Genomic DNA, 24969 nt, shown 5'->3' on the forward strand with positions numbered 1-24969 from the left:
GTGCCCCGCCCCTCCCCGCTCGGAGCCCGGATGAAGAGTAACGCCATTACCGCCGGAGCGGTCGAGAACTCTCGCGGACCGAGACTGGACATCCGACGAGCTGCGCCATGAGACTCCTCCCCCGTCTGCTTCTGCTTCTTTTGCTCGTGTTACCCGCCACCCTCTTGCTCCGAAGCGGCCCTGGAGGTGAGGCGAGGGAAGTAGGTGGCGGGGGTCGGCTGGGAAGGAGATGCCAACAACAGCTAGTTTAAAGCTGGAGGCGGCGGGCGACTCCTGGGTCCGGCGTCCACCTCGCCGGGCTCCTTCCACCGTCTCCCTGACCCCCGGCTCGTACTAGGGGCTGCAGGGCGCGCGGGGCAAGACCCCGTTGGGGCCTCCGCCCCTTCTACGCGAAGTGCTCGACAGTGCAGGGAGAACTTGCTAGGTGGCTGCCCAAGGGCTTGGGCTTGTCCCCTGGCCCCGGACCCGCGCCAGCAGGTGTAGCCGGAGCTGTTGGATCCTCAGCTCGAGGGAGGAAGCGAGGGGGCAGTTGGCACGGCTGCACCCAGAGCGCGCTGCAGCCCGCTTTATTTCTTCCTGCCGCCTCCCGCGCGGCTCCACCCCCATCCTCTTGGCTCTGGGTTGACGTGTCTTTAGTTTCCACGTTAGGAGTCCGTCTTCATTCATTTGCTCAAACCTTTGTTTTCTAAACACCTAAACTCTTAGAGCACATTTTTTTCCCTGGTCATTTTGCCTTTTATCAGCATCTGGTCCCTGTGTATTGCCAGGAGTCTTGATTTCAGAAAAACTACCCATCTTCGCCCCCATTGTCCATCCCTGTACTGCCACGAGGACTGAAGAATCCCTTTGGGATGTCTATTGTGCCCTTTTTTCCTCGCTTTTTTTTTTTATGTAACCATTTTTTGTTTCATGGAATTATGTCCTGAAAAAATAGTCTAATTCGAGTTTAACGTTTTTATTCAGATTTATTCCTTCCGACAGTTAAACTAGTGTGAAAATAGATAGCAGAACCTCATAAATGTGGAGACTTGGCTTCTTGCCCTGGCTCTATTATGAACTTCGATTTTTCTAATCTGTAAAATGTAGTCTAAGTGATCACTAGAATTCTTCTGATTGTGTAAGTTTAAGCAGCCTGTGTGGCAAAATGAATGATAGTGACAGGTATCACGAGTTGTTTTGCAAAGAAAAGTCAAGTGACTGGCTTCTATTAAGTGAATAGAAAACCAAGTGTGAAAATTAACCAAAACTTTTAATGAATTTGCACGTTGACGGATTCTTAACCATTTGCTTCCTGGTTCGTTCTCATTTGTTTTTTAAAGAAAATTTGCCAGTTCTACTTGGATAAAATCCAGACTATATTTTTTCAGGTTTTAAAACGTTTTCTTTTTTTAAGAAACATCAGTATTTGAACTGGGTATCTTTAAAACATTTTTTTGATGAGGAATGGCCTTTCTTTGAAAAGATGTTTTCTCAAACTTTTCAATTGAAAATTATTAGATTTTATAGGCACAAAATTGTTATTGGCTAACATTAAATTAAATGGTATAACATGCACTGAAGCATAGGGTTAAAAGCAGTTATGTCTCAGTCCTGAAATTTAAATACAGTTTTAAATTAGTTAGACATAGATGTTTTTCTTACTGGTTTTTGAAAACGACTTGTAAGTTAATGAATGCACTATTTGAATGCAGTCTTTGCTCAGCAAGAAGCAGCTGTTTTTCAGTTCATAATGTGTGATTCAGTGTTCTTCAATATTTTGCATAAATGTTAACAGCCAGTAAGAACTGAAAGAACTGGACAAGACTTAAAATACATGGTCCTTAATATGTAGTTTCTTTTGGGTATTGCAGCACATGCATATGCTTCCTTTCCCACATCTTTTTTTGTCTACTGAATTGCCACATCATCATTCTTAAAAATGTTGAAAGAGTCACTAGAACTTTAAAATGTCTTTTGAGGGTCTGGCCTGAAATTTTATGTGACTTACTTAGAGTTCTTTTACCTATAAAATGATGATTTATAAAATTTTAGCATTAGAGTCACGCTTAACTTTCACTTTGGTATTAAGTGTAGCAGGAATTAAAAAATATCTTAAAACATGCTTGAGGCCATATACAAATATAAATGCATGCTTTCTCTGCAGTCAGCCCTCAAGTTACCAGTATAGTTTTTGTTGTTGTTTTACTAAATATTGTGTTTTACACAAGCTAATTTTTACCATGGATACCATACAGATATTTCTCCCTTGGATTTACATGCTGTCAAGTTCCAAGTTTGAGCTGTAGTCAACTCAAGTAACATTGTTTCTAGCCTAGATGTTGAGATTGCTGTTTTCCTTTAGACTTGATTTTTTTATTTTGTTTTGTTTTATATGGTTAATGACAGGGATTAAATTTTAGAATTTACTTTTCAAACAAACTTATTGTCCTTAATTTGCTTAACAAAGTTTTTTTTATAAGGACTTTAAGGTATCTTTAGCTTGAGGAGTTAATTTTTTCAACTGTTAGTACTTTTTAAAAATTAAACATTATTTCCCATTAAAATATGAACATGTAGTTAAGACTACTAAGATAAAAGCATATGAATATTCTTAGGTGCATTGTAACTTGACATCATTTGAGTGCACTGGGTGACTGAGTTACTTCAAGGGGAAATATTCATTGACTATTTGTGAGATTAAAAAACATTGGTATTCCAGGTTAACTGCTTGTTTTATATTTTATTATTAGGTCCAGTAGCAGCAGCTCAAGACCTTACAGAAGATGAAGAAACAGTGGAAGATTCAATAATTGAAGATGAAGATGATGAAGCAGAGGTGGAAGAAGATGAACCCACAGATTTGGTTAGTGTTATATGTATGATTTAATGCATGTATAGATCTAGAATTTATCCTTTTTATAGATGAATTTAGTCTTTAAATTCTTAATTTTAGAGGCTTATTACTTTGATAAGTGTGGATTAAAGTTGGGAGACTAGAGACCAGTCCTTGGGGATGGATCATAAGTATTTTTGGAGACTGGGAGGGAGATCATATGGACATGACTCTGTGAAGGTAACAGTATAGTGGGAATAGCACTGGACCGTTTGTTGAGAGATTTGGGGTACGTACTACTTAGCTTTCTGACCTGGGGTAATTTGTCTCTCTTGGTCTCAGTTTACTCTTTTTTCTTTGAGTCTCTTCTATGTTCCAGGCACTGTTTTGGATGCTTTGGTGAACAAACCAGGCACTTTTTCTGCTGTCATAGGAGTTCATGTTCTTGGGTCAGTGTGGAGATGTTTTGGTGGCAGGGGAGTGAGGAGCAAACAAAAAAACTATATATAAAATATGTTCTGTGAAGAGTAAAGGGCTGAGAGAAGACCTTTTAGAAGTCGTCCAGTTCTGGTACTTTTATTATAAAATTATAGTATGACACTAAGACGTTGGGCTAGAGTAAGGCTTATTGCAGCATTCTTCTAGCTAATTTCATAGCCTCTCTTGGACTATGTAATCTATCTTACACGGATATTTTTGTCTTTCTCTTTTTTATTTGCCACATTTGAAACAGGAATTTTTTTGATTCTAGATTTTTGTCTTTCTTTTTTTTTGGAGCTTAAACCAAGTCCCTATTTTCTCTTATGTCACCATCAAAATAATTAGCTTGTATATAGATTTCTGCTCCTCTTTTGACTTATCCTCCTTTTTGTGCTTTCCAATCAAGCTAATCCACTTGCTATTTTGTCAGTGTTTAAGTTACCATTTTTATGCATCTGTGCATATTGTTTCACTTGAATAGACTACCCTAATTTTTGTACTTTTTAAATTCCCCCTCCTTTAGGAAACCTTTACTGATTATTATGTGTCAGGCCTTTCACATGTATGTATACCCATAATTTTAGGGTTTATATTAGGGCTTTGCATCTTCAACCCCATTCATTAGATACATTACTTTTAACTAGATCAACACATTCCTCCATCAGTGATGATAGTAAAGACTTGGCTGTTCTAAAAGTGCTACTCATAGTAAGATAACTTAGAGTGAACATTGGAAGGGAATCCATCCAGGAATTGAGGTTTAGAGATGGTATTTAGGACTCTGAAATTTGGGCATGTACAGACATTTAGTAATATATTACATTGTTAAAAACACTTTTCTGGAATTGTGGCTCTCTAGCACTGGAATGTACTTATTGTGGAGGAAGAGAGTAGAGAAGGAAACTATTAATGTCTTTGTTATATTAACAGTTTAGCCAGAACTTTCCTATGCCTTGATTATCTCAGTCTTGAGAACTAAGAGTTAAAAGAGCAACTCAAATTTGTCCATTCCTTACCCTGGCCAATGAGTACAGAAGTGTTAGTGTCCTTTGCTATGTTCATATTCCCCAATCAGAAGACAGGGCAGATGGAAACAGGAAGGCTGGGGAAGTGTTTCCTTCCTTTGGACTAAACCATACCAGCAGTGTGGTAGGCTCGTGTGGGACCCTGAAGGCTGAAAAGGATAGACACTTAAGGCCAAAGTTGCTACATAATTACCTCCAGAACCAAAGGCCCTAGAATTTCTCCTGTGGTTCCCCAAGGTTTATGTGATCAACGTATACACAACTGTCTTAGGCATCAAGGAATTAGGGGATATGGAAGGATTCTTTGCCCCTGGGCCTGTCCCGTGTCTGGAGTCAAGGGACAGAAATGAGATTTTCCTAAGATCTGAGATACCAATAGCTTATTTAGATGCAAGTTATTGCTTTACATATTTTCAGTGCAAACTTTTTAAGTCACCTTGGGCTTTTCTAAGCCCTGATTATCCTTTAATTGCTAAAGCTGTGAGTTGCAATGTAGCTTACTATCATTCTCTGAAAGTATTTTTCTTAACAGAAGTGATAGCAATTTTATTATGATTTTTATCAAAGTAAGCACTATAGTAGTAACACTAATTAACATAAAAATATTAGTATTATTTAAAATAGGTAATACTTTCAAATGGATCAGAATTTTAAAAGTGCAAGGTATATAGTGAAAAGCTTTTCTGGCATCTTTGTCCTCTAGCTGCTGAGGTCGTCTCCCCAGTATTACTTGTTTCTTTACTCTCCTGGAGATAGGCTGTAATAGCTAAAGTATTTTAGAGCAGCGGTCCCAAGCTTTTTGGCACTAGGGCTCAGTGTTCCTGTGAGAATCTAATGCCTCATGATCTGAGATGGAGCTGAGATGGTGATGCTAATTCTAGGGAGCAGCTAGCTGCAAATACAGATAAAGCTTCGCTGGCTCACCGCTCACCACCTGCTCTGTGGCCTGGTTCCTGACAGGCCATGGAGAGGTACTGGTCTGCGGCCTGGGGGTTGGAGACCTGTTTTAGAGCATAAGCAGGTACTAAGCAGTATACATTTTACGATATATATACAGCTTATGCATTAGCCACAAGATAAAAGAGTTGTTTACCTTTACTTCCGTGTACTTTCCAGTTCTTCACAATTAGCGTTCCAAACATTTACCACTTTCAAACTCCAAAATCAGTCTTTTACAGTCTTAGGAACAACTTTGCCTTCACTGTCATAAACGAAGACCATCAAATGTGAACTCTATTCAGCTTTCTGCTTCTAAATATATTATTCACCCATACTTTCTGTGTTTTCTTTAACCAGTATGCTTCTCATCTGCTCGTTTCATATTTGTTTTCTTAGTTATTTGGTCCCCTGTATCTAGTAAAACTGTTCTTGTTAAGTCACCAGTGACATAATTGCCAAATTCCTGGCCTGCTTGGCATTGTTATCCTCTTTGAGCTCTTTCCAGCATTTGCTGATTACCCCTTTCTTAAGTCCCTTCATGTTGGCTTCTTTGGCACCCCTCTTAGTTTTCTCTGCCTACCTGTTTCTGCTTGGTCTCTACTACCTTCTCTTCTTCTTCTCTCTTGTGATTTCAGCCCCACCACCTTACATTAAAAAAAAGATGGCTTTCAGATCTCATGTCTAGTCACCTACCTTACTGTCACTGAGCTTTAAACCTGTATTTTCAGCACTTTGCAGGATAGCACCGTCTGGATGCTCAAATTTTATATGTCCAAAATGGAATTTAGCCTATACAATCCATCCTACCTCCATAAATCATTTCTTGTTTTGATATGGCTGTTTCCCTGTTACTTCCATTTCTTTTTACTCCATAGCCCATTAATCAAAACTTGGGGATGGTTCCTTTTAACTGTTTCTTCAGATATACCACTTTCTCTTTATTCCTACAGCTTACTGTTCCTGCCTTCCTGTCTTTGGTCTCTTTTCCCACTTGTGGGTCTCTTTTCCTAAAAGTAGAAATTTACTAAAGTATAGGACAGGCTTTGCCCTTGAGAAGTCCATCTATTGAAAGAAAACATTTTATGTAAATGAAAAGTTAAATACCAATACACTATGGTGCCCTCAAGCATCTCGATTTATTAAGAGTCTGGACACTTCAAAACCTAAATCTCTTTGAAATCCTCATTGATACCTGGAGAAATACTGCAGTGAGGTTTTTAAATTTTTCAACTAAATTGGTTCACATTTTTAAACAACTCTATTGAGATATAATTTATATATCATAATGGTCACCTGTTTTAAGCATACAATTCAATGATTTTTAGGAAATGTACCAAGTTGCGCAACTTTAATCACATTCTAGGACATCATCATCCCAGTATGATCTTTAGTCACATTTTTTAAAACCGTTTCTTCCAGTTGTGTGACAAATTCTCACAGGAATATTTTTCGGCTAAGATAGAAATCTTTGTAGGCTGATGAAGTGTTCTAGAATAGGGTCAGAAAAATGTGGCTGCGTGCCAAATCCAACTGCCCATCTTTTATGTATTGCGTCTGCTTTCCCACAACAGCCACAGAAAGGCAGAGTCAAGTAGTTGCAACAGGCACCTAACTCATGGTTCTCAAAGCCAAAAATATTTGATATCTGGCCCTTTAAAGAAAAAATTTACCAACCCATGCTCTGGAACCGTGTAGTTCAAAGTTTGGTTTGAGTACCAGCAACATAGCATTTCCTGGATGCTTGTTAGAAATACAGAATTTCAGGCTTCACTCTCAACCTGAATCAGATCTGCAAAATCTTAAGAGTTGATATGCACATTACTATTTGAGATGAACTGCTCTAGAATTTTTATTTTAACTGATGAGATACAATGAAATTCCTACCACAGCTAATTGCAACAAAGCCCTGGAGAGGCAATATTTTGTCACAAATCTTAGTGATGTTGTTATTTTTAAACAGTGATGTATTTTTTTCCCTGTAGTAATCCCTTTTTAATGTTTTTCTTAGGCAGAAGATAAAGAGGAAGAAGATGTATCCGGTGAACCTGAAGCTTCACCAAGTGCAGATACAACTATTTTGTTTGTGAAAGGAGAAGGTAATAGAGAAATATTAGTTTTAACTTAGATATAGGAATTTTTTAAATTTTGCACTTTTTTGGGAAGTATTAGTAATGCTTAAGATCTTTATTCTTCTTTTACAAATTATAGTGTAAACATTTATTTTGAAAAAAGTCATACTATAAATATATATAATAATGAATACTCATGTCTGTAAGATAGTATTCCTGGCATTTAAATTAAAGGGAAAAATAAATACCCATTTTAACTAGAAATTAAATGTTTCTTTGAAAGAAACTATTTTAAACTTTTTTCACACTGCAACAGTAAATTAAGTCATATTTTGAGTAAAAACATTAGTGAAACATTATATTTGTACAAGTAGGCCTTGGTTGGACCCTAGGTTTCATTAAGAGAAAATAAATATTACGGCTTAAATTTAATGAAAACTATGGCATGCACTGTTCTCAATACTGTGCATGTATTATTTAATTCTAGCAAATCCTATGAGGTTAGTTACAATTGTTAAACTGAGATTTAGAGAGATTAACAAATTCTCCAGAGTTATCCAGTTAGTAAATAGAGTGTGGAGACAGGATTCAGACCCAAATCTGTTCTGACCCCAAAGTCTGTGCGGTACTGGGTGAAACCCAGCTGTGTAAACTACAGTATAATTATTGAAGACTTATTATTTGAAGTTATAATTTTCTCCTTGTGTTTTCTGTTTTATTCTCACATATGTTCAGACTTTATGCCTACAAAAAGTATAATTTGATTAAGAGATTTTTTTTCCCCCCTTTTTATAGCTGCTTCCCTGGGTCTTCAAATTTGCATTTGACTAATTGCTTTAAGTGGTAGGGATTACCTGATTTTTTTTTTTTTTTTAATATTCTAACAAATATTACAGTTTTGGTAAACTTCTTAGACCTGATCTTTCTGTCATTCTTCTCTTTAGTATTTGCACAGATAACAGATAGAACTCAGGGAAAAGGCAACTTCATCATGACATAGCTCCACTGCAAGATAATTTTACTGTCAAAAGTACACACGTCTCTCTTAGACCGCTTAATTTGGATGTGTCTGGTCTGAAATGAGATGCTTAATTTAACTCTTAAGTTAAAATGCTGGAATACAGAGGTTTCAGTTTTTATATCCAACTCCAGCACTAGTTAGTGTATGACTGGAGTGCTCTATTGAAAGGGATTCTGAAATCAAGTCTACATGCATCAGGAAAGGGTGCCAAAATCTGTTAGTAATGTCTAAATTTTATTTCATGCCCTTTGAACATTTTCTGATCTATCTTTCTCCTTTTTTTGTTTCTTAGATTTTCCAGCAAATAACATTGTGAAATTCCTGGTAGGCTTTACAAACAAGGGTACAGAAGATTTTATTGTTGAATCTCTAGATGCCTCATTTCGTTATCCTCAGGACTACCAGTTTTATATCCAGAATTTCACGGCTCTTCCTCTGAACACTGTAGTGCCACCCCAGAGACAGGCAACTTTTGAGTACTCCTTCATTCCTGCAGAGCCCATGGGTGGACGACCCTTTGGTCTAGTCATCAACCTGAACTACAAAGATTTGAATGTAAGGACTTCTAAACTTTCAGGATTTGTTGTTGAAGTTAGAGATATATGAGGACAGCTGACATTTGGATATTCTTGTATTTAATCATTCATGTGCCTATTTTGTGGTTGAAACTGTGATAGGTACCAGGGAGGCAAAGATAAATTGCATGTCTGTCTTCAAGTGTATAATCCACTGGAGGACACGGATGTTAGCAGGCGATATTGCAACATGATAAGTGATACGTACTAGAGATAAGTGTAAGGTGCTGAAGTATGAAAGTGGTAGCAACTTTAGCTGGATCTTAAAAGGAAAAGGAGCAGTAAGGCACACTGTGGAGTCTATATTTTTAATGTAATTTTAGCAGTAAGGTTTATGGCCTATGAGAACCAAATAGTCTAATATAGGCTCTGTTGTGTTTCTTATGATTTTTAATCTATATGGTATATATCCAATGAATGAATGAGAGAAGCCTGCCACAATTGAACTGCTGAGAGTTGACCTCTAGATGCCAACTATTAAATCCACCTTCATATAAGGACATATTTAAACCATTATCTTTTCAAAGAGTTTTCAGAGAAAGAAATTTTATCCTCTCTTGGAAGCTTATTCAGCCTTTCATCATCCTAATGTCAACATTTTTACCTTATGTCTTAGTTAAATTTCTTGTACTGCAATTAGTTTTCTCTTTTTTAAAATTACTTAGTAGAGTCGGCAGAATAAGTACGACATTTGTGCAAAGCATCAGACACTGAAAAATAGTTATCTATGTGTTGTTCCAGTAATTTCGATATATTTTAAAACTTAAATTGTGTTGAACTGACAAAATTGTTTCAAGATCACAACCAAAAATTATTTTGATCCTGAAAAATCACCAGCCCATTTATTATAAAGAAATTGATTTCCAGTCCCCTGTCAATTTAGAACACGAATTTGACTTTTGTTCAATTTTAGTTCTTGAAGTGATCTGCTATTGCAGCTACTGCTGTACATATTTATGCTTTTCCTTATTTTGGAGGATTACACACAAAAGAAGCTAGGACTTCTAGTTGTAAGAGTGTTCTGTGGGCTTTATTTCTTTCTGCACATTCTATCTCATTTTTATCTTGTCTGGTTCCTCAAGCCTCCCTCCCCCACCCCACCCCAAAATAGCAGGGGACAACTTTGGCAAAGTTGGAGGCATTTTTAATTTGTGGAGAAAGTGGCATCATATGTTGAATGCCTGACACAGAATTAGCACCATTACATATGACCTTGTTGAGTCTTACCTTTTAAATGATAAAGCTATAGTATATTTCTTAGGGTAATGGTTTTAAGAAACCTTGTAAGCTTGCATTTTCCCAATACATTTCATATTTAGGTTTTTTTTTTTTTTTTTAACAGGGTAATGTATTCCAAGATGCTGTCTTCAATCAAACAGTTACAATTATTGAAAGAGAGGATGGGTTAGATGGAGAAACGTAAGTGAAAGTTGAAATATGTAGGTCTTGATGTCATTAAGTAGTCCTGGAAGACTTGCTCTTGACAACATATTTTTATTAAATGATGAAAATAGAATAGACTGTAGGTTTGGTGAAATCCTTACTACATAAATCCATACTTTAGATGATTCTTATAACAATACCAAGTTAGGAAAGATAGTTGAAACTGACAGAAATCTGTTTTCAAAAGATAGCTTTGGCTTTCCATCCTTCCCATCTTCTAAATTCTTTTTCATCCTATACTCTTAAACTTAATCACCAGCCTAATCCAAGTTGCATTCCTCTAAAATCGCTATTGAAAACATAAATTATAACATTTTATCTTAAAAAATGTGTCCTTTGTAAATGACATATCTTATTGTATACTTTTATGTAATTCACCAGAAGTAATTTTCAAATCAAACTACAAAATCTAGTATTTGAGGGAAATAAAACCCAAGGCAATTATAAAGTAGTTTTATTCATTTTAAGTCATATAATTGTTTTTTTAAATTGATTAATTGTTCTTAGAGCTATAGTAAAACTTCATCAAACTTATTACCTGGATCTTTGTTGAATTTAAAATATTTTATTCCTTTTCTAAAGACATACTGTATAAGCATTATAGATGTAATTAGCTGTGGTATTTCTTATGATTTAAGCCAGTTTATATTTTCTCCTTTTATATCAGAATCTTTATGTATATGTTCCTTGCTGGTCTTGGGCTCTTGGTGGTTGTTGGCCTTCATCAACTCCTAGAATCCAGAAAGGTAATTATAGATGAACAACGCTTATAGCTGTACTTCAAATATTGTTACAGTACTAAATTAAGTACAGTCCATTTATTCGTGGCTTCTTGCTTTCACTGTGGGTTTATATATTTACAGGTTTGTTGTACCTTTTAAAAATAAAACCTGAAGGTGAGACCTTGGATTTGTAACTTGGATCTGATTAGACTTTTTTACACATGTGCAATCAATGTCCTTTGTCTTCACCCTCCAGAGTTATCTTTGCCTACTTGTTATTGTAACTTAATTATGCTAGAATTTTTATTAAACTTAGGCATAAGATTTCATTTTTCTATTATACTTTTTCTAGGATGTTATTTTATCTGTAAGCACTTCAGCTTTTATATTCACTTTAATACTCAAACTGTAAGGTTAATTCCTAATTAGCAATTAAATGATCCTTTTCTTTTGAAAAGACTAAATTATCTGTATTCTATTTGTCTAACTTCTATTTTCTTGTTAGATTAGTAAAGTGGCAACACTAAAGCACCAGCTACAATCATAGTTGCTCTCTGTGGACATGATAGCTAATTTCTCCACTGTCCTCATCTCACTCTCTTCCCCCTCCTGCAGAACAAAACACCCATACTATTCTTCTCAGTAGGAAGTATAACATGATTGTGTCAAGTATATTAATATTGACTAGCTCCTTATATTAAAATTAGCAATTACTGTTATTAATAAGCACTTGCTTTTTTTAAATTAAATTTATTGGGGTGACATTGGTTAATTATATAGGTTTTAAGTGTACAATTCAGTAATATGTAATATGTACGTTGCATTGTGTGTTCAGCACCCAAAGTCAAATCTCAGCACTTGCTCTTTAAAAGAGAAATACTTAGTGCTTAAATTTTAATTTCCATAACTCTTTGGCTCATTTTCATAATAGCATTTTTGCTATAAATTTGTATGTTAGATATAATGGCATGTCAAATTTCTTTGCATTTGAATGAAGCCATTTTTTTAATTTGGCTGTGGTTACCTTTCCATCTACTCAGAATCTCATTTTTGGACTGAATAATTTCTTTTATATAAATAATTGGGTTTTCTGTTTTTGTTTTTAAGAGCAGGGCTAAAGAATGGAATTAAATTACTTTCAAGCAGTTTTGCTGCAAATACTCTAGGGCCAGTGTTTTAGGCTGTTAGCTTAAATGAGATTTTATGTTTTCATTTTGTTTTATCTATGCCAAATGTTTAAGTATAGCTAACAATACAGGAATCTGTGCATGCATCATTTCAGTAATTATCCTGAATTTTATTGAATGTAGAAATAAATTTATTCTTAAAGATTTGATTCCCCAAGGGAAAGAAAATCATTGTATAAATTGAAATTACTTGGTCCACCAATTGTTTAATAACATATGAAGCTTTGTAGCAGAAGAAAATGTCTTTAAAGCCTAAAAATACATAATTGTTGTGAAGATTTATTCCTTTTCATACTTTATAATTCGAGCTAGACATGATTTCTCCCCTCTGATTAATAAAAGCTAGAAGAGACCATATTTTTTTATGGTCTTGCTACTATTTTAAGTAGCTTGATAGGTCTCTTTTTAAAATTATAGTAAACATTATAATGAAACTCTTTTAAAGTAATGTTTTATGTTCTCTTAGCGCAAGAGACCCATACAGAAAGTAGAGATGGGTACATCAAGTCAGAATGATGTTGACATGAGCTGGATTCCTCAGGAAACTTTAAATCAGATCAGTAAGTACTCTTAATAACTTGGCTAGGAACTTTTTTTCTTTAAGTGGAAATTATATTAAATATTTTAGATTTAGCAAAAGTGCTTGGTCATTGCTATTTAATACTTATCTTTTCCATTACTTTAGAATCTAGTATTATGTGATTAATGAATGCTTAAAATTTTATTCTATTTAGTATTTTTACTCTTTAATTTAGAGATGCTTCCAAATCTGCAGTTTATATACAAATGTGTGAATTCTCTACTTTCCTAATCTTTTTCCTGTCTCTTTTCTTTTCTGTTGCTTCAGTGCAGAGTAGAAGAGGTGAGGCAATTTTTTTAATGGTGTTGTCTGTGTATTGGGGGCTCTTATATAGCACATGAATACTTTACAGTAAGTTTAATGAGGAATGGAACAGTTCTCTAACACTGTATTTGTCGGAAAAACTACTGACTACCCACTATAGTTTGAAAGAATCAATCTGAAATACTGCCTGATATTTTACTTAACAGATATATTTCAGTTTTATTACATATGCAAGTAGTTAAAATATTAACCTTTATAAAAGAATGTAGAATTTTTTTCCCTAATTGTAAATGGACTTTTTAAAAACATAAAAGTAATAAGGCTTCATTGTAAAAAATAATAGTACAGAAGTGAAAAGCTAACATCACCTCTCGGATCAACTAATATCATTTTCCATAAATAATTTGCATTTGTGTGTTGTTTTGAAGTATTTTTTTACATATATCAGCATATATGTCTTGTTTCTGTGTTTTACACAGTGGCATCATTTTGCACAGTTCTACAACCTGAATTCATGCCTTGGATATCTTTTTGTGATAGTTACTTATATATTTACCTCATTTTTAATAACTAGATAAGTATTCTTTTTAATAACTAGATAGTGTTCTTTTGTATAAATGTGTCATGATAGTTTAAACCTGTTCTGTATTGAAGGATGTTTGTTATTTCTAGTTTTCACTCTTACAATTAAATCTGTAAGGAGAAAGCTTGTCATATAGCTAGTAAGAGGAGGAGCCAGGATTTAAATAAGTTTGTACAATTAAATACTGCTCCATGCTACCTAAAATAGTGGTATAAAGGTGAGTAGGCCATAATTATCAAATAATACTAAGTGCTCTTATATAAGCATTTATTAAAAAAAAAAAACTAATAAAGATTCTTATTTAAATGTATGGGATTTTTGAAAGTAGAGATATAATTGACATATTAGTTTCAGGTGTATAACATGATTTGATGTTTATGCATACTACAAAGTGTTTACCACAGTAAGTCTAGTTAACATCCATCACCACAGTTACAAATTTGTCTTATGATGAGAACTTTTAAGATCTATTATCTTAAGAACTTTAAATGTGCAATACAGTATTACATCCCCATGACTTATTTATTTTATAACTGGAAGTTTGTACCTTTTGACACCCCCTTCACCTATTTTACCCACTCCCCACAAATGATAGTTTCTTAAAAGTAAAATAGCTAGGTCTAAAGATTATGTGCATTTTAATTTTTATGAAAAGTTAAGAATGGCGTTTGTACTATGCTAAAGACTTTTGACTTTCCTTCTGGGTAAAAGGCAGCTATCAGATACTTTAAAGCAGAGAAATAACAAATTTCTGTTTTAAAAGAAATAATAGCTTTTTGGAGGATGGCTAGCAAACAGGAGCTACTGTAAAATGATTTTTTTAAAAAATGAGTAGGTCCTAAGCTAAGGCAGTAGTGATGGGAGTAAAAAGGAGTAGAAAGTTATTTCAGAAATGGAGCATACCAGGTTTTTGGTGACTTTTTGGATGTTTTAGGAAGAATGAAATAGTACTCTGAGCTTAGGCAGCCGGTTGGAAGATGATCCTATTAATAATGTAGGGGATAAAGGAAGAGGAGTGAGTAAGCATGAGAAGAGATGAGTTTGGATTAGATCTGTTGAATATAAGGAGCCCGTGGAACTCGACAATGCATCAGAATTACTATGAAATATGTATTATGTTTAAATACATTATTTCTTCAAATATATTTTAAATGTCTTACACAGAATTGGCTGAAACTACAAAAAGCATTAAAAATTATAATTAAAAACTAATGTCACTGTAAGGGCTATGGAGTCAACTTCTTCAAAAGAATTTTTACATGACAAATAGATTAGGAGGTTAGTTTTGTAGTATCTTTCTCCCTGACATTGTTATTCATGAACTTAAAAGCTGAGTATTGTCACATTTGTAGAGCAAAATTAAAATCATGTATAATTGTTTTCATTTAAAAAGTGCTAAGTATCTACTATGTCATAATACTCTACTAGGTTCTGAGTGGTATGTTAAAAAGTTAAAGTTACTGTTTAGGAATTTACATTTCTACTTGAGGCAAATAAAGCACATACATTAAATATCTGAATAATCAAAGACAGTATGTGATTATCTGTTAGAATGAATAATATGGATAACTTACACATTAATAAAAGGGCCCATAATAGAGTCAGAAGAGGCCTTGTTGAAGGAAAGAATTTAACTTACATTAGGTGCCTTCTGTGTTCTGGGTAGTCACTGCAAAGTAAGCCTGCTATCTGTATTTACTGGTGAGAAATTGCTCGTAAGGAAAAGGAACTTGCCAGGATTCATAACTACATTTGTCTCCTTCTAAAGCCCATGTATTTTTCTCAGTGAGACTTATTTGTCAAAGATTGTTTTTGTTTTTGTTTTTATAACAGTTGTTTATCTTGCTTAAAATCTGATTGTCTAGCCTGAGTTTTAGGACCACATCTCACCACCAAAGACACTCTTTTCCTTCCCATTTAAGTGAAATTCCTTGTCTTGAAAAAACTTCATTGACAGCAGCGGAACTTCTAAACAGCAGTAAGCTAATCCATTTATCCAGTTAAAGTGATAAATTTTTTTTATCAAATTCAAGATGTTTTTGATACTTTGTCCTTTATAAGCTTATCATTAAGAAGCATGTTATTTGTTGATTGTTTTTTTTTGGAATTTGAAAATAGCTGAAAGACACATAACACCCATAACTCACTTTTATAACAAACTCTGGAAGCCTGGGGCCCCATATGGAGCCTCATTCTGTGAAATCAAAGAGGTCCTGAGAGCATTTCAGAAATCAGGGACATAGTGGTTAAAGGGAAGGGTGTAAATAAATAAGTGTAGTTGGCAAAAACATTATTTGCTATTTTATAGATTTCTTTTTTTCTATACAATACTCACTTTTTTAACTTGCTCTTTTGATATGAGATACTTTAAATTACAGATATAATGACACATGTTGATGTAAGAAACATCTAAATCTGTAGAGACTTTTTATAAGAGTTTATTTCAGCCAAACTGGCCATATGCCAGGAAGCAAGATCTCAAGTGTTCCCATAATGACACTTTCTTTTATATTTTTGGAAGTAAGGCAGAGAAATCTATGATTGGATTATAGGTTAGTTAACAAGATTATGTGCTCTTTTGAAGGTGGTTATACTTCCCTGGAGTCTGAAAAGGGCATTTCAAAGGTGTGTTAACTTAGATCAACAAAAACAATGGGTTGGGCTTGCTTAAGGCAAAGATAATCTTTTATTAGGGAATTTATAGGTCTGAGGCCTGACTGCCCACCATGATATTCCCAGTTAGGCATTTATGATCAGATCACCCTGTGAGATTAACGTTTGGTTAGATTTATTACAGAGCCCCTTTTTCTTCTACACACTCTACCTCTAAAATATTTCACTTTGCAAAGAAGTAACATTATTCTGACAAACAACATCACATTTAAAGATTTATTATTATGAATAGTAACCAATCTATATTGAAATTTCTTCAGTTTTAAAAATATCCTTTATAACTTTTTTCCAACATAGGATGATGCATTGCATATGGTGGTTATATCCCTAAGTCTTTTTTAATTTACTACAGCTCTAGAAATTGGCCACTTGCCCTGTAGAAAAGGGCTTCTCAAACGTTAATAGTGTACAAATCACTTGAAAATCTTGTTAGAATGCCTGTCTAGATTCAAAAACTCCAGGGTGGGTTTGAAGAGTTGGTGTTTCTAACAAGCTCCTAGGTGACCTATTGATCACACTGAGTAATAAGGCTCTAAAGTCCCACCTTCCAGATTTGTCTGATTGTTTTCTCCTGGTGTCTTTTGGCTAAAATTTATTTAACTTTGAAGATTATAAGCTTGATTAGATTTAAATTGCTCTTTTTTGGCTTCATAGCATACATCATACGTAGTTTATGAATACTTTTTACATCACATCAAGAAACAATTTATGATTGTTTCATCATTAGTGATGCTAAATTGAGCACTAGATTAGGGTAGTAGCCATGTAATCCTCCCATGTGACCAGGAAAAGTGAGGTCTTTTCTGCTTGTCACCTAGAAATTACTGTGTGATGTTACGTTGTTGTCACACAGATGTCCAGTTCTCTAAACCATTCACCAGTTAATAATTCTCTCATGAAGTAATGTTTCAGAGGCTGTGACAATTCTCAGTTGAATTTTCTTTGGTTTTTACTAACTGCCATTATTTTGTAGAGTTTTTCCCTCATCAACTGGGACTTTTTGGTTTCCCTAAAAGACAGTTCCTACTGAAAAAGCCAAGTTCTTCCCTTTATTTTCCAACTTTCAAGGTAAAGAGTTAGTCTAAAAGCCACCCCAATGGTGACAAATGAATTTTTTTCCTTATTTTCTTCCTTTGTTTTTTGATTATCATCTCTAAATTCAGATTTTCATACAAATAGTTTTAGTTAACTATTTCTTTGTTGATGCTCAAATTGTCACAGTTTTGGCTAATGGCTGCCTTTTTGAACTGCCTCGAACTTTATCCCTTCAATCTTTGCATGATCTCTTACTTGCTGGCTCAACAAGATAATCCAAACTTGTACTTCTCTACTGTAGGCGTGGAGTTAGCTGTTTCTCCAAGGACCCCTGGATGACACCAGAAATGAAAACTTAGACTTTAAGGATGTCATTGATACTGGGTGACATTGTTTCTAGGCCTGTTCTGTGAACCGAACTAGAAAATACATATTTTTTAATCATAAAATCATTGCTATTTTCAACTTCAATAGTATTTTTAATTTTATGTGCTTTTTTTTTTTTTCTTACTACACTTGATTTCTTAGAGCAAGTCTTAAACGTCATCATTTATCAGAATCAACTGGGTTGCTTGTTAAGCTTGCCTAGCCCCAATCCCTAGAGTTTCTAGTTGAATCGGGCTCGGGTGAGACTCAAAAATTTGCATATCTAAGTTCTCAGGTGATTTTGAGGCTGCTGGTCCAGACGACACTTTGAGAACCACTGTCTTAGACCATGGTTTTCCCAGAGTAAAGGAATTGAGCCAAATTGCAGGTAATTTAGAGAAAAAATAGCCATTTCTTTCTAAGATAGGACACGTACTTTGCATATTTGAGAATAGAATGGAGAAAACGAAGAGAAATTTTGGTGCAGGAGGTGTGCGTGGAAGTGAAGGTGCCTCAAGCTTTGAGGAATTTACTTTTGGAGAGGCATGTTGTGAGAAATAGGATATTTAAGAGGCTAATATTTAATTTGGCAAGAGCTTTTTCTCATCAGAATGTAAAGGAAGGAGGGGTGGTTTGAACCAATTTGGATCCATTATTAATAACCTTTTTCCTGATATGTTTTGTATTTCAGATTAGGGCGCTTCAACTTCCCTAAAGTCTTTTTAATTATATGCGGCAAGTTAGCTGATTTTGATAAAGACTATAGGATCTTTGCTTAATTACTCATGATCTAAGTATATATAGGGAAACCTTAATCAGCAACTATAAAAATGAAGTCTTTTATGTAATTTGACTTTCTTGTTTAACTCATGAATCTGTCAGAAAACTTGCGATTTAGATCTCATTAATGAAAAAATCCATTTGAAAGCTATTTATATGGCACTGCTCTCTGTAGGTAAGGTAGGAAATTAGATTATGCTATCCTAAGAAAGAAGAACAGGTTTAAGTTTCTGCTAACATTTTGCCTTTGTCTTCTAAAAAGGAAAAAAGTTGCAGTAACAATTTTACTACAATTAGGTATATTTCTTTAACATCTTTTAAATGGGCAGTACAGGCATTTTCAGATCTCCATTCAACATCATGTTTAGGTTTTTTTCTCACTTAAATGATTTCTTTTTTCATAAATTCTTTTTCTTAAAACTTGAAATATTTTGACTTTAAATAATTAGTTAGATTTTTCTTTTTAAGTTTTTTAGGATTTGAGGGTGGTGGTGGGAGATTGGGCTGAAAAGCATCGTTATACATATCTGTTAATTGTTCTCTGCTGAAATAAAATGTTGCTTTCTGGGTGTTTGAGATATTTGAGCCATTTTCCCAAAAGCTCAGTGATTCCAGAATGCTCTGTTATTATTCCTTATTTGTCTGTTTCTTAACTTTGATGAGCTAGATGGGTAGGTGATGAAAGTTTTTTTCATGCATTATCATGTTTAAAAGCCTACTGCAGGTCACTGAAACTGTTGGAAGTCAGTAATCACCACTTAACGTCTGCCTGGTAACAAACAGCTGTGTTCACACTGATAGCTGTTAGATTCTTAAGTACTACTTGAATCCTCAAAAATTATATTCAGCATATTGTTTATTTTTAAAAATTATTTACAACTTGGTCAACTGTGTAAAGGCAGTAGTTTAGCCTTTTTTTGAAACTGATGAAAGTTGTAGGCTATCTTGATCAGAAGAATGCTTCTATGCTCCATTTTAGGCAAGCTGAATCCCTTAAACATAACATTACTAACCTATTTAATAAAGGCCAGTTTTCATGTAATTCGTAGACTCAATATTTGAGTCATTAACTCTTAAGCAGATTTTTAAAAAGAACTTCTATTTTCTAAATATGCTTGATAAAAATCTGTTGTGTATTTTTAAATAGGTATGATCTAGTGATTTTAGAAAACAAAAATTAAGATCTTTTAGGCACATTATTTTTTCCATACCGCTGTTCATGAAATGCTTACAAACGAACCTCATATATTGACAAAAACTACCTTTTTCCAGCCCACTTTTTAACTGGAAAAATAATTATAGTTTGCATTTTGTAATTTATTCCACAAAGAAAGCTTATCTTCCTAATATGAAGTGTTCCTATAATATAAAAAGACAATGATCAGAGAAGTTAGCCCTTCTCTTCTTAAAGCTATTAAAAGAGTACTCCTCTTACTGAATGAAAGTAGAAGAAACCACCAATTTATTTTTTAATGGACTCCGCTAAGACTCTAACAAATAAAGAGAAAGTAAAAAAGATAATGTTTATAGGATGGTTTTAGTATTGCTCTATACTGTCTAATGTCCTTTATCCTACTTACTCCAGATAAATTTATGAAATTACCAATATGACACAAACTGCATGGCTATACTTGTAAATGTTGTCTTTAATTTGTAACCAATAATAAATTTTTTTGAGCTGCAAAATACCTTTTATACTGTTCCAAAAGTGTTTACTTATGCATGTATAATCATGTTAATTGGTAGAACTCAGGAAGATTTTGGGTAGTGGCTTCATTACGGTAACCAAGATTAGATCTTCTCTTACTCTAATTGCAAAATTTTTCTTCATTTTAATTGAGTTACTTCTTGAAGGATTATTTTAAAGGTTAAAACATCTAAACTAAATAACCATATTATTAGATGATATTTTTGCATGTTTTTGGGTTTTTTTTTTAACTTAATTATAAAATCGAAGTTTCGGAAAAATGTCTTTTGACTCCAACATACTTATTATATAGTCAGGCAAGTTAAAACTTTCTCTTTTCTTCCAGATAAAGCTTCACCAAGAAGGTTGCCCAGGAAACGGGCACAGAAGAGATCAGTGGGATTTGATGAGTAAATGTTCCTTTGTGCAACAATTCAGTCTTTACTTAACCTGCCCTAATGTTTTTCGGCCTGATGGGAATTAGTGCAGAGAAGCCATATCACCATAGAAGGCAACTACTACTTATGTGTGGACTGAGCAATCAGAGTCTATGGCGATAATATTGCTGAAAGTGCACTGCATTCATTTTTCTAAAGTAACAAATTTAGAAACCATTAAAATCTATGTGTGTGCGTGTGTATGTATGTGAACAGTTGGTCTTACCAGAATCATTGTTGAACTACCTGAAGCATGCCTTTAGAATACTAAGTATATTGTTTCTTCCTTTTTAACATTTTCTGATATTTTCTCCCCCAAATCAATATTTACCCAATATGATTATAGATGGTTCTGCCTTAGACTGTTTTAAAGAAAACAATTTGCTTTTTCCTTAGACTAGCTCAAATCCCAGTTGATGGTACAGATTAGTATTTTGTTATTGTTGCTACTTTACAACAGTATTCTAAAGGCACAAACAGGAGTGGCTGCTTTTTAGCAATAGAATTGTTTTGGTATTTTGCTGCTGTTTACTTTAATAACGCACCTTCAAAAAACTTCCCAAATGAGTTGAAGGAATTTGGGGATCTCTAGCAACAAAATTGTGAAACATGAAAATTCTGCTGATTTGATATATAAAATCAACCCCACTCTCTTTTTATCAAAAAGAAAATGGTATATTTGTGGAAACTGAGTTGTGTTGTCCATCATTGTTCTATTTCTGACCCAAGAGATAGCTTTGGAATGATTTTATACCTACTTAGTTTTTTTTAAAGAGATTATTTTTCTCTCTTTAATAGAAGCATTAAGAAAATGCTTAATGCTTTTGGCGTTGGTCTATAGACTAAGCAAAACATCAGTTAATAATGGCAGATGCCTTTCAACTAATTCTAATCTGTTTAAAAAAAAAAAAAATGAGTTGGGTGTTTTTTAAGTGGTTATTCACCAGTTGCTTTTTATCTAATCTTTTGGGGATTTTGGTTGTCGATATAATCTTTTTTAAGTTAAACTGAAGAATTCTAAAATTTTAAGCACTTAAAATCTAAAGAACTAAATTGGACTTGATAAAATCCTCTTACAGAGTTATTCGCCCTATAGGTAGTAAATTAAGTTTGGCATCATTGTCAGACTGGATAAAGGATAAAATATAATAGCGTGAACAAATTAGAGGCTTTTTCCTCTGTCGTTAAGCCATATTCTCCCACATATATTTTGTAAGGAAATGATAAATGAAATTTTATCAGCTGATTAATTCCTGGTTGTCTTCATTATAATGAATTAACCCCTCTTCATTATAATCCCCACCTATACCAAGGCCCACACAAAAACAAAACACCAAAAAAAAATCTTTCCAAGTTGCTTAAGTATTTACACATCTGAGCCAAAATCAGTGAAAATAAAATAGAAATTATTGGGTAGTTATTAATCACATTGCAAGTAGGGGCTATGGTGTCAAAATATCTGTGTTGGCATTGATGAACTATAAACTTTCTATACCTGTAATATAAAATGTTTGAGTTTTTAATTGAGCTGTATGAGCAGTAGTTTATTTTGAAAAGGCTCTATGAGCTCTAAGAAACTGCATGGTTTTTTGTTTAATGTAATATAGGAGACCCTCCATTTTCTCAAAGAATATATTCTCCAAATATTTTTGTGAATGTCCAAGTTTGTGAACCTACTAGAACATAATGCAGTGAGGTGTGATTACAAAATTTAAATAACCTCTGGAGAGTTTTATTGAATACCTGGTGACAGGTGCCAGCCCTTCTGACTCCTAAATAATTTGCCTTACATGTTAGCCCTTCCACTTCTGAGGTTCAAATTAGTGTCTCAGAAATAATTTGTCATGTTTTATTTTTTTAGCATAGATCGGGAACAGTTGAAAACTCAGATGCCAGGGGTCTTCTCTCGTATCAGTTAAATGTTTAGCAGAAACTAACTCCATAATAATTGGAATTCAATTCCACACATGGTTTGTTCAAGCACACTTAATAAGTAGCCTATTTTTAAATGTCTTTTTTAAATGTAAATATTTGGATGAAGTTTTTGTTTGTTTTGATATATTCATTTGCTGCATCAACCATGGTTTCAGAATTTACCTTGAACAGCTTGGTTTCAGAATCTGTAAAATGAACTAAGAATCTTGTGTATTAATTCAGACATGTGAGACTAATGTGTTCATAAAGCATGGATCTTGCTTTGGTTGTATAGCTTCATCATTCATTTCATGGTATTACATAGTGACTTTTAAAAGCCTTCTAAAGTGTTGGAGGCGGGAAAAGGAAATGGGACCTCCAAGGTAGAAGCAGAAAGAAGCCTGAGGCCTGAGGAAAACAGAAATCAGGAAGAAAGGAACCTTGACTTGATTTTAGTAAAGTTTTTAATTTTAAATAAGCCTCAGAAAATAGTTACTGACAGAAAAAGGCAAATTTAGATCTTAAAAAAAGAAAAAAACATTAAAAAGCCGGTGCCTTACAGATGTATTTGCAGTGCAACAGCATGGAATTGTATTTTGGCTCTATTTGGGAGAAGTAAATGATGGTAATGTGACTTCTAAACCTTTATTTAATGACTTGTGTTATTTTGGAGCTATAGTAGTGGATAAATGTAATATGCGAGGCTCATATAACATTTTTTTGTGGTACAATGATATCCATACCCTTGGTATGAAGGAGATTTCACTGGCTAATGCATTTAAATAATGATGTAGTTTTTTTTTTTTTTTTAACTATGAGTTGCAATACACATCTTTCACCAAGAATTGGATAGGTTATACCTTCGTTTTTCAGTCTTAATTTTATTTCCAAAATTAGATGTTAGCTTAAATTTTAAAACATTTCCAAATGTGCTTGAAGTAATTTACCAGTTTGGGACAGCATCGTTTATAGTTGTAAAATTAATAAATTTTTTCTGATTTTATTAAATAAAATCCTACTTTTCTTTGAACTATCTCCAGCATAGTGGAAAAAAAAGGTTGACACATAAATAAGACCCTTGTTACTAGTATAAGTGAAATGTTAGGTTTTTGTTAAGCTGATCTATTTATAAAACATCATCATCCTTAGAGGACATTAGGAGGGAAGGGTATAATGTAAGGTTTTACAAACGCCTAAATAATAGTTTCATTAGGACTCATGAATTTTACTAATTAGTATTTGCATGATTTTATCCTTTTTTCATTTACACAAAAGCTTGGCCTTTTACAGTTATGTAATCTGAAGCTCGAGTTTTTTTAGATTTTGGATTTATTTAGGAATATGGCACTAAGGTTTGAGTACCATTTAGCTGCCCTTTTTTTTTTCTTTTTAAATCAGCCCTGCACTGCTTTCTGTTGAGACTTTTCATTCATCATCTCAAACCTTCAAAACATCCCACTGAAAGAAGGTGATACTGTTATTATATATAGATGGGAAAAAAAACCTGAGTGCTCAGGGTCATACATTGAATATGGATTCAGAGCTTTCTGATTCTAAAATTCACACATTCTTTCCCCTTCACTGTGTTTAAGATAAAAATTTTTATAAAATCAAGCATTTGGACAACTTAAAAATACTTCATTTTCTGGAATCCAGTCAGAAAGTCCAAATAACCTCCATATCAAATATACTATATATAGACAAATGCACATACTTGCTGTACTGTACAATAGTGCATAAATGCCACTCAACTCTAAAACAATATAAAACCCCAAAGAGTCTGCTGAGCTGTTATAAATTGATTGTGTTGTTTGTGATATGTATCTACAATTTGAAATTTAAGACTTCATTTTTTATATTTCAGTTAATCCCCAATACCCTATTACATCTCACCAATGACATATTTCTTGAAAAGTCCCACTGATTAACAAAATCATGATATTTAAAAACATTTTCGTCAAAGTAGACTTCCTAGTTTAACTGGGTTTTCAAGTTAGAAAGGGTTGAAAGATTCATCTTCATGTTAGAGATGATAGCGAAGTAAGTATCTGTTCTTGGGTTGCACAACCTAATAGTGGTAGAACTGGGATTACAGGTTAGGTTTCTGTTTGTCTTCTTTCTGTTCAAATAAGGATTTCTCTTAATAGGCACAATGGAGCATTAAAGAGAACACATGAAGGAAAACTCTTATTTGAAATGCATAAGTCACAGCCAAAGATGATTTGACAAGGGCTTCTTTTTGTTCCCCTGCCGTCCTTTATGTAGATTTTTGTTGTACCTGTGACAATCATCTTATTGACATACCTGAATCCCTCTGCTGGACTGTGAGTTCAATGTCTTGTTTGCCTTTATTCCAAGCTTCTAGTTCACAATTGCC

General features: G+C 34.0%; 1 protein-coding gene across 1 annotated transcript; it reads left to right on the forward strand.

Moving 5' to 3' along the window:
* SSR1 (signal sequence receptor subunit 1) lies at positions 1 to 23622 on the forward strand. The gene is made up of 8 exons (XM_006909288.3): positions 1 to 186; positions 2730 to 2842; positions 7265 to 7352; positions 8639 to 8901; positions 10264 to 10340; positions 11032 to 11110; positions 12740 to 12833; positions 20588 to 23622. Exons 1-8 carry the CDS (start codon positions 108 to 110, stop codon positions 20653 to 20655), a joined length of 861 nt encoding a protein of 286 aa, XP_006909350.1. The 5' UTR covers positions 1 to 107; the 3' UTR covers positions 20656 to 23622.
* Positions 23623 to 24969: the final 1347 nt, after the last annotated feature.

The sequence above is a fragment of the Pteropus alecto genome, unplaced genomic scaffold (assembly GCF_000325575.1).
Source record: "Pteropus alecto unplaced genomic scaffold, ASM32557v1 scaffold121, whole genome shotgun sequence".
NCBI classification, from domain to species: domain Eukaryota; kingdom Metazoa; phylum Chordata; class Mammalia; order Chiroptera; family Pteropodidae; genus Pteropus; species Pteropus alecto.

What these genes read in the sequence shown, in the direction of transcription:
- SSR1 (XM_006909288.3), top strand. Translation starts at nt 108, where the DNA reads ATGAGACTCCTCCCCCGTCTGCTTCTGCTTCTTTTGCTCGTGTTACCC. An exon ending in GCTCCGAAGCGGCCCTGGAG is followed by an intron (nt 187 to 2,729) that starts GTGAGGCGAGGG and finishes TTTTATTATTAG; the next exon opens with GTCCAGTAGCAGCAGCTCAA. An exon ending in AAGATGAACCCACAGATTTG is followed by an intron (nt 2,843 to 7,264) that starts GTTAGTGTTATA and finishes TGTTTTTCTTAG; the next exon opens with GCAGAAGATAAAGAGGAAGA.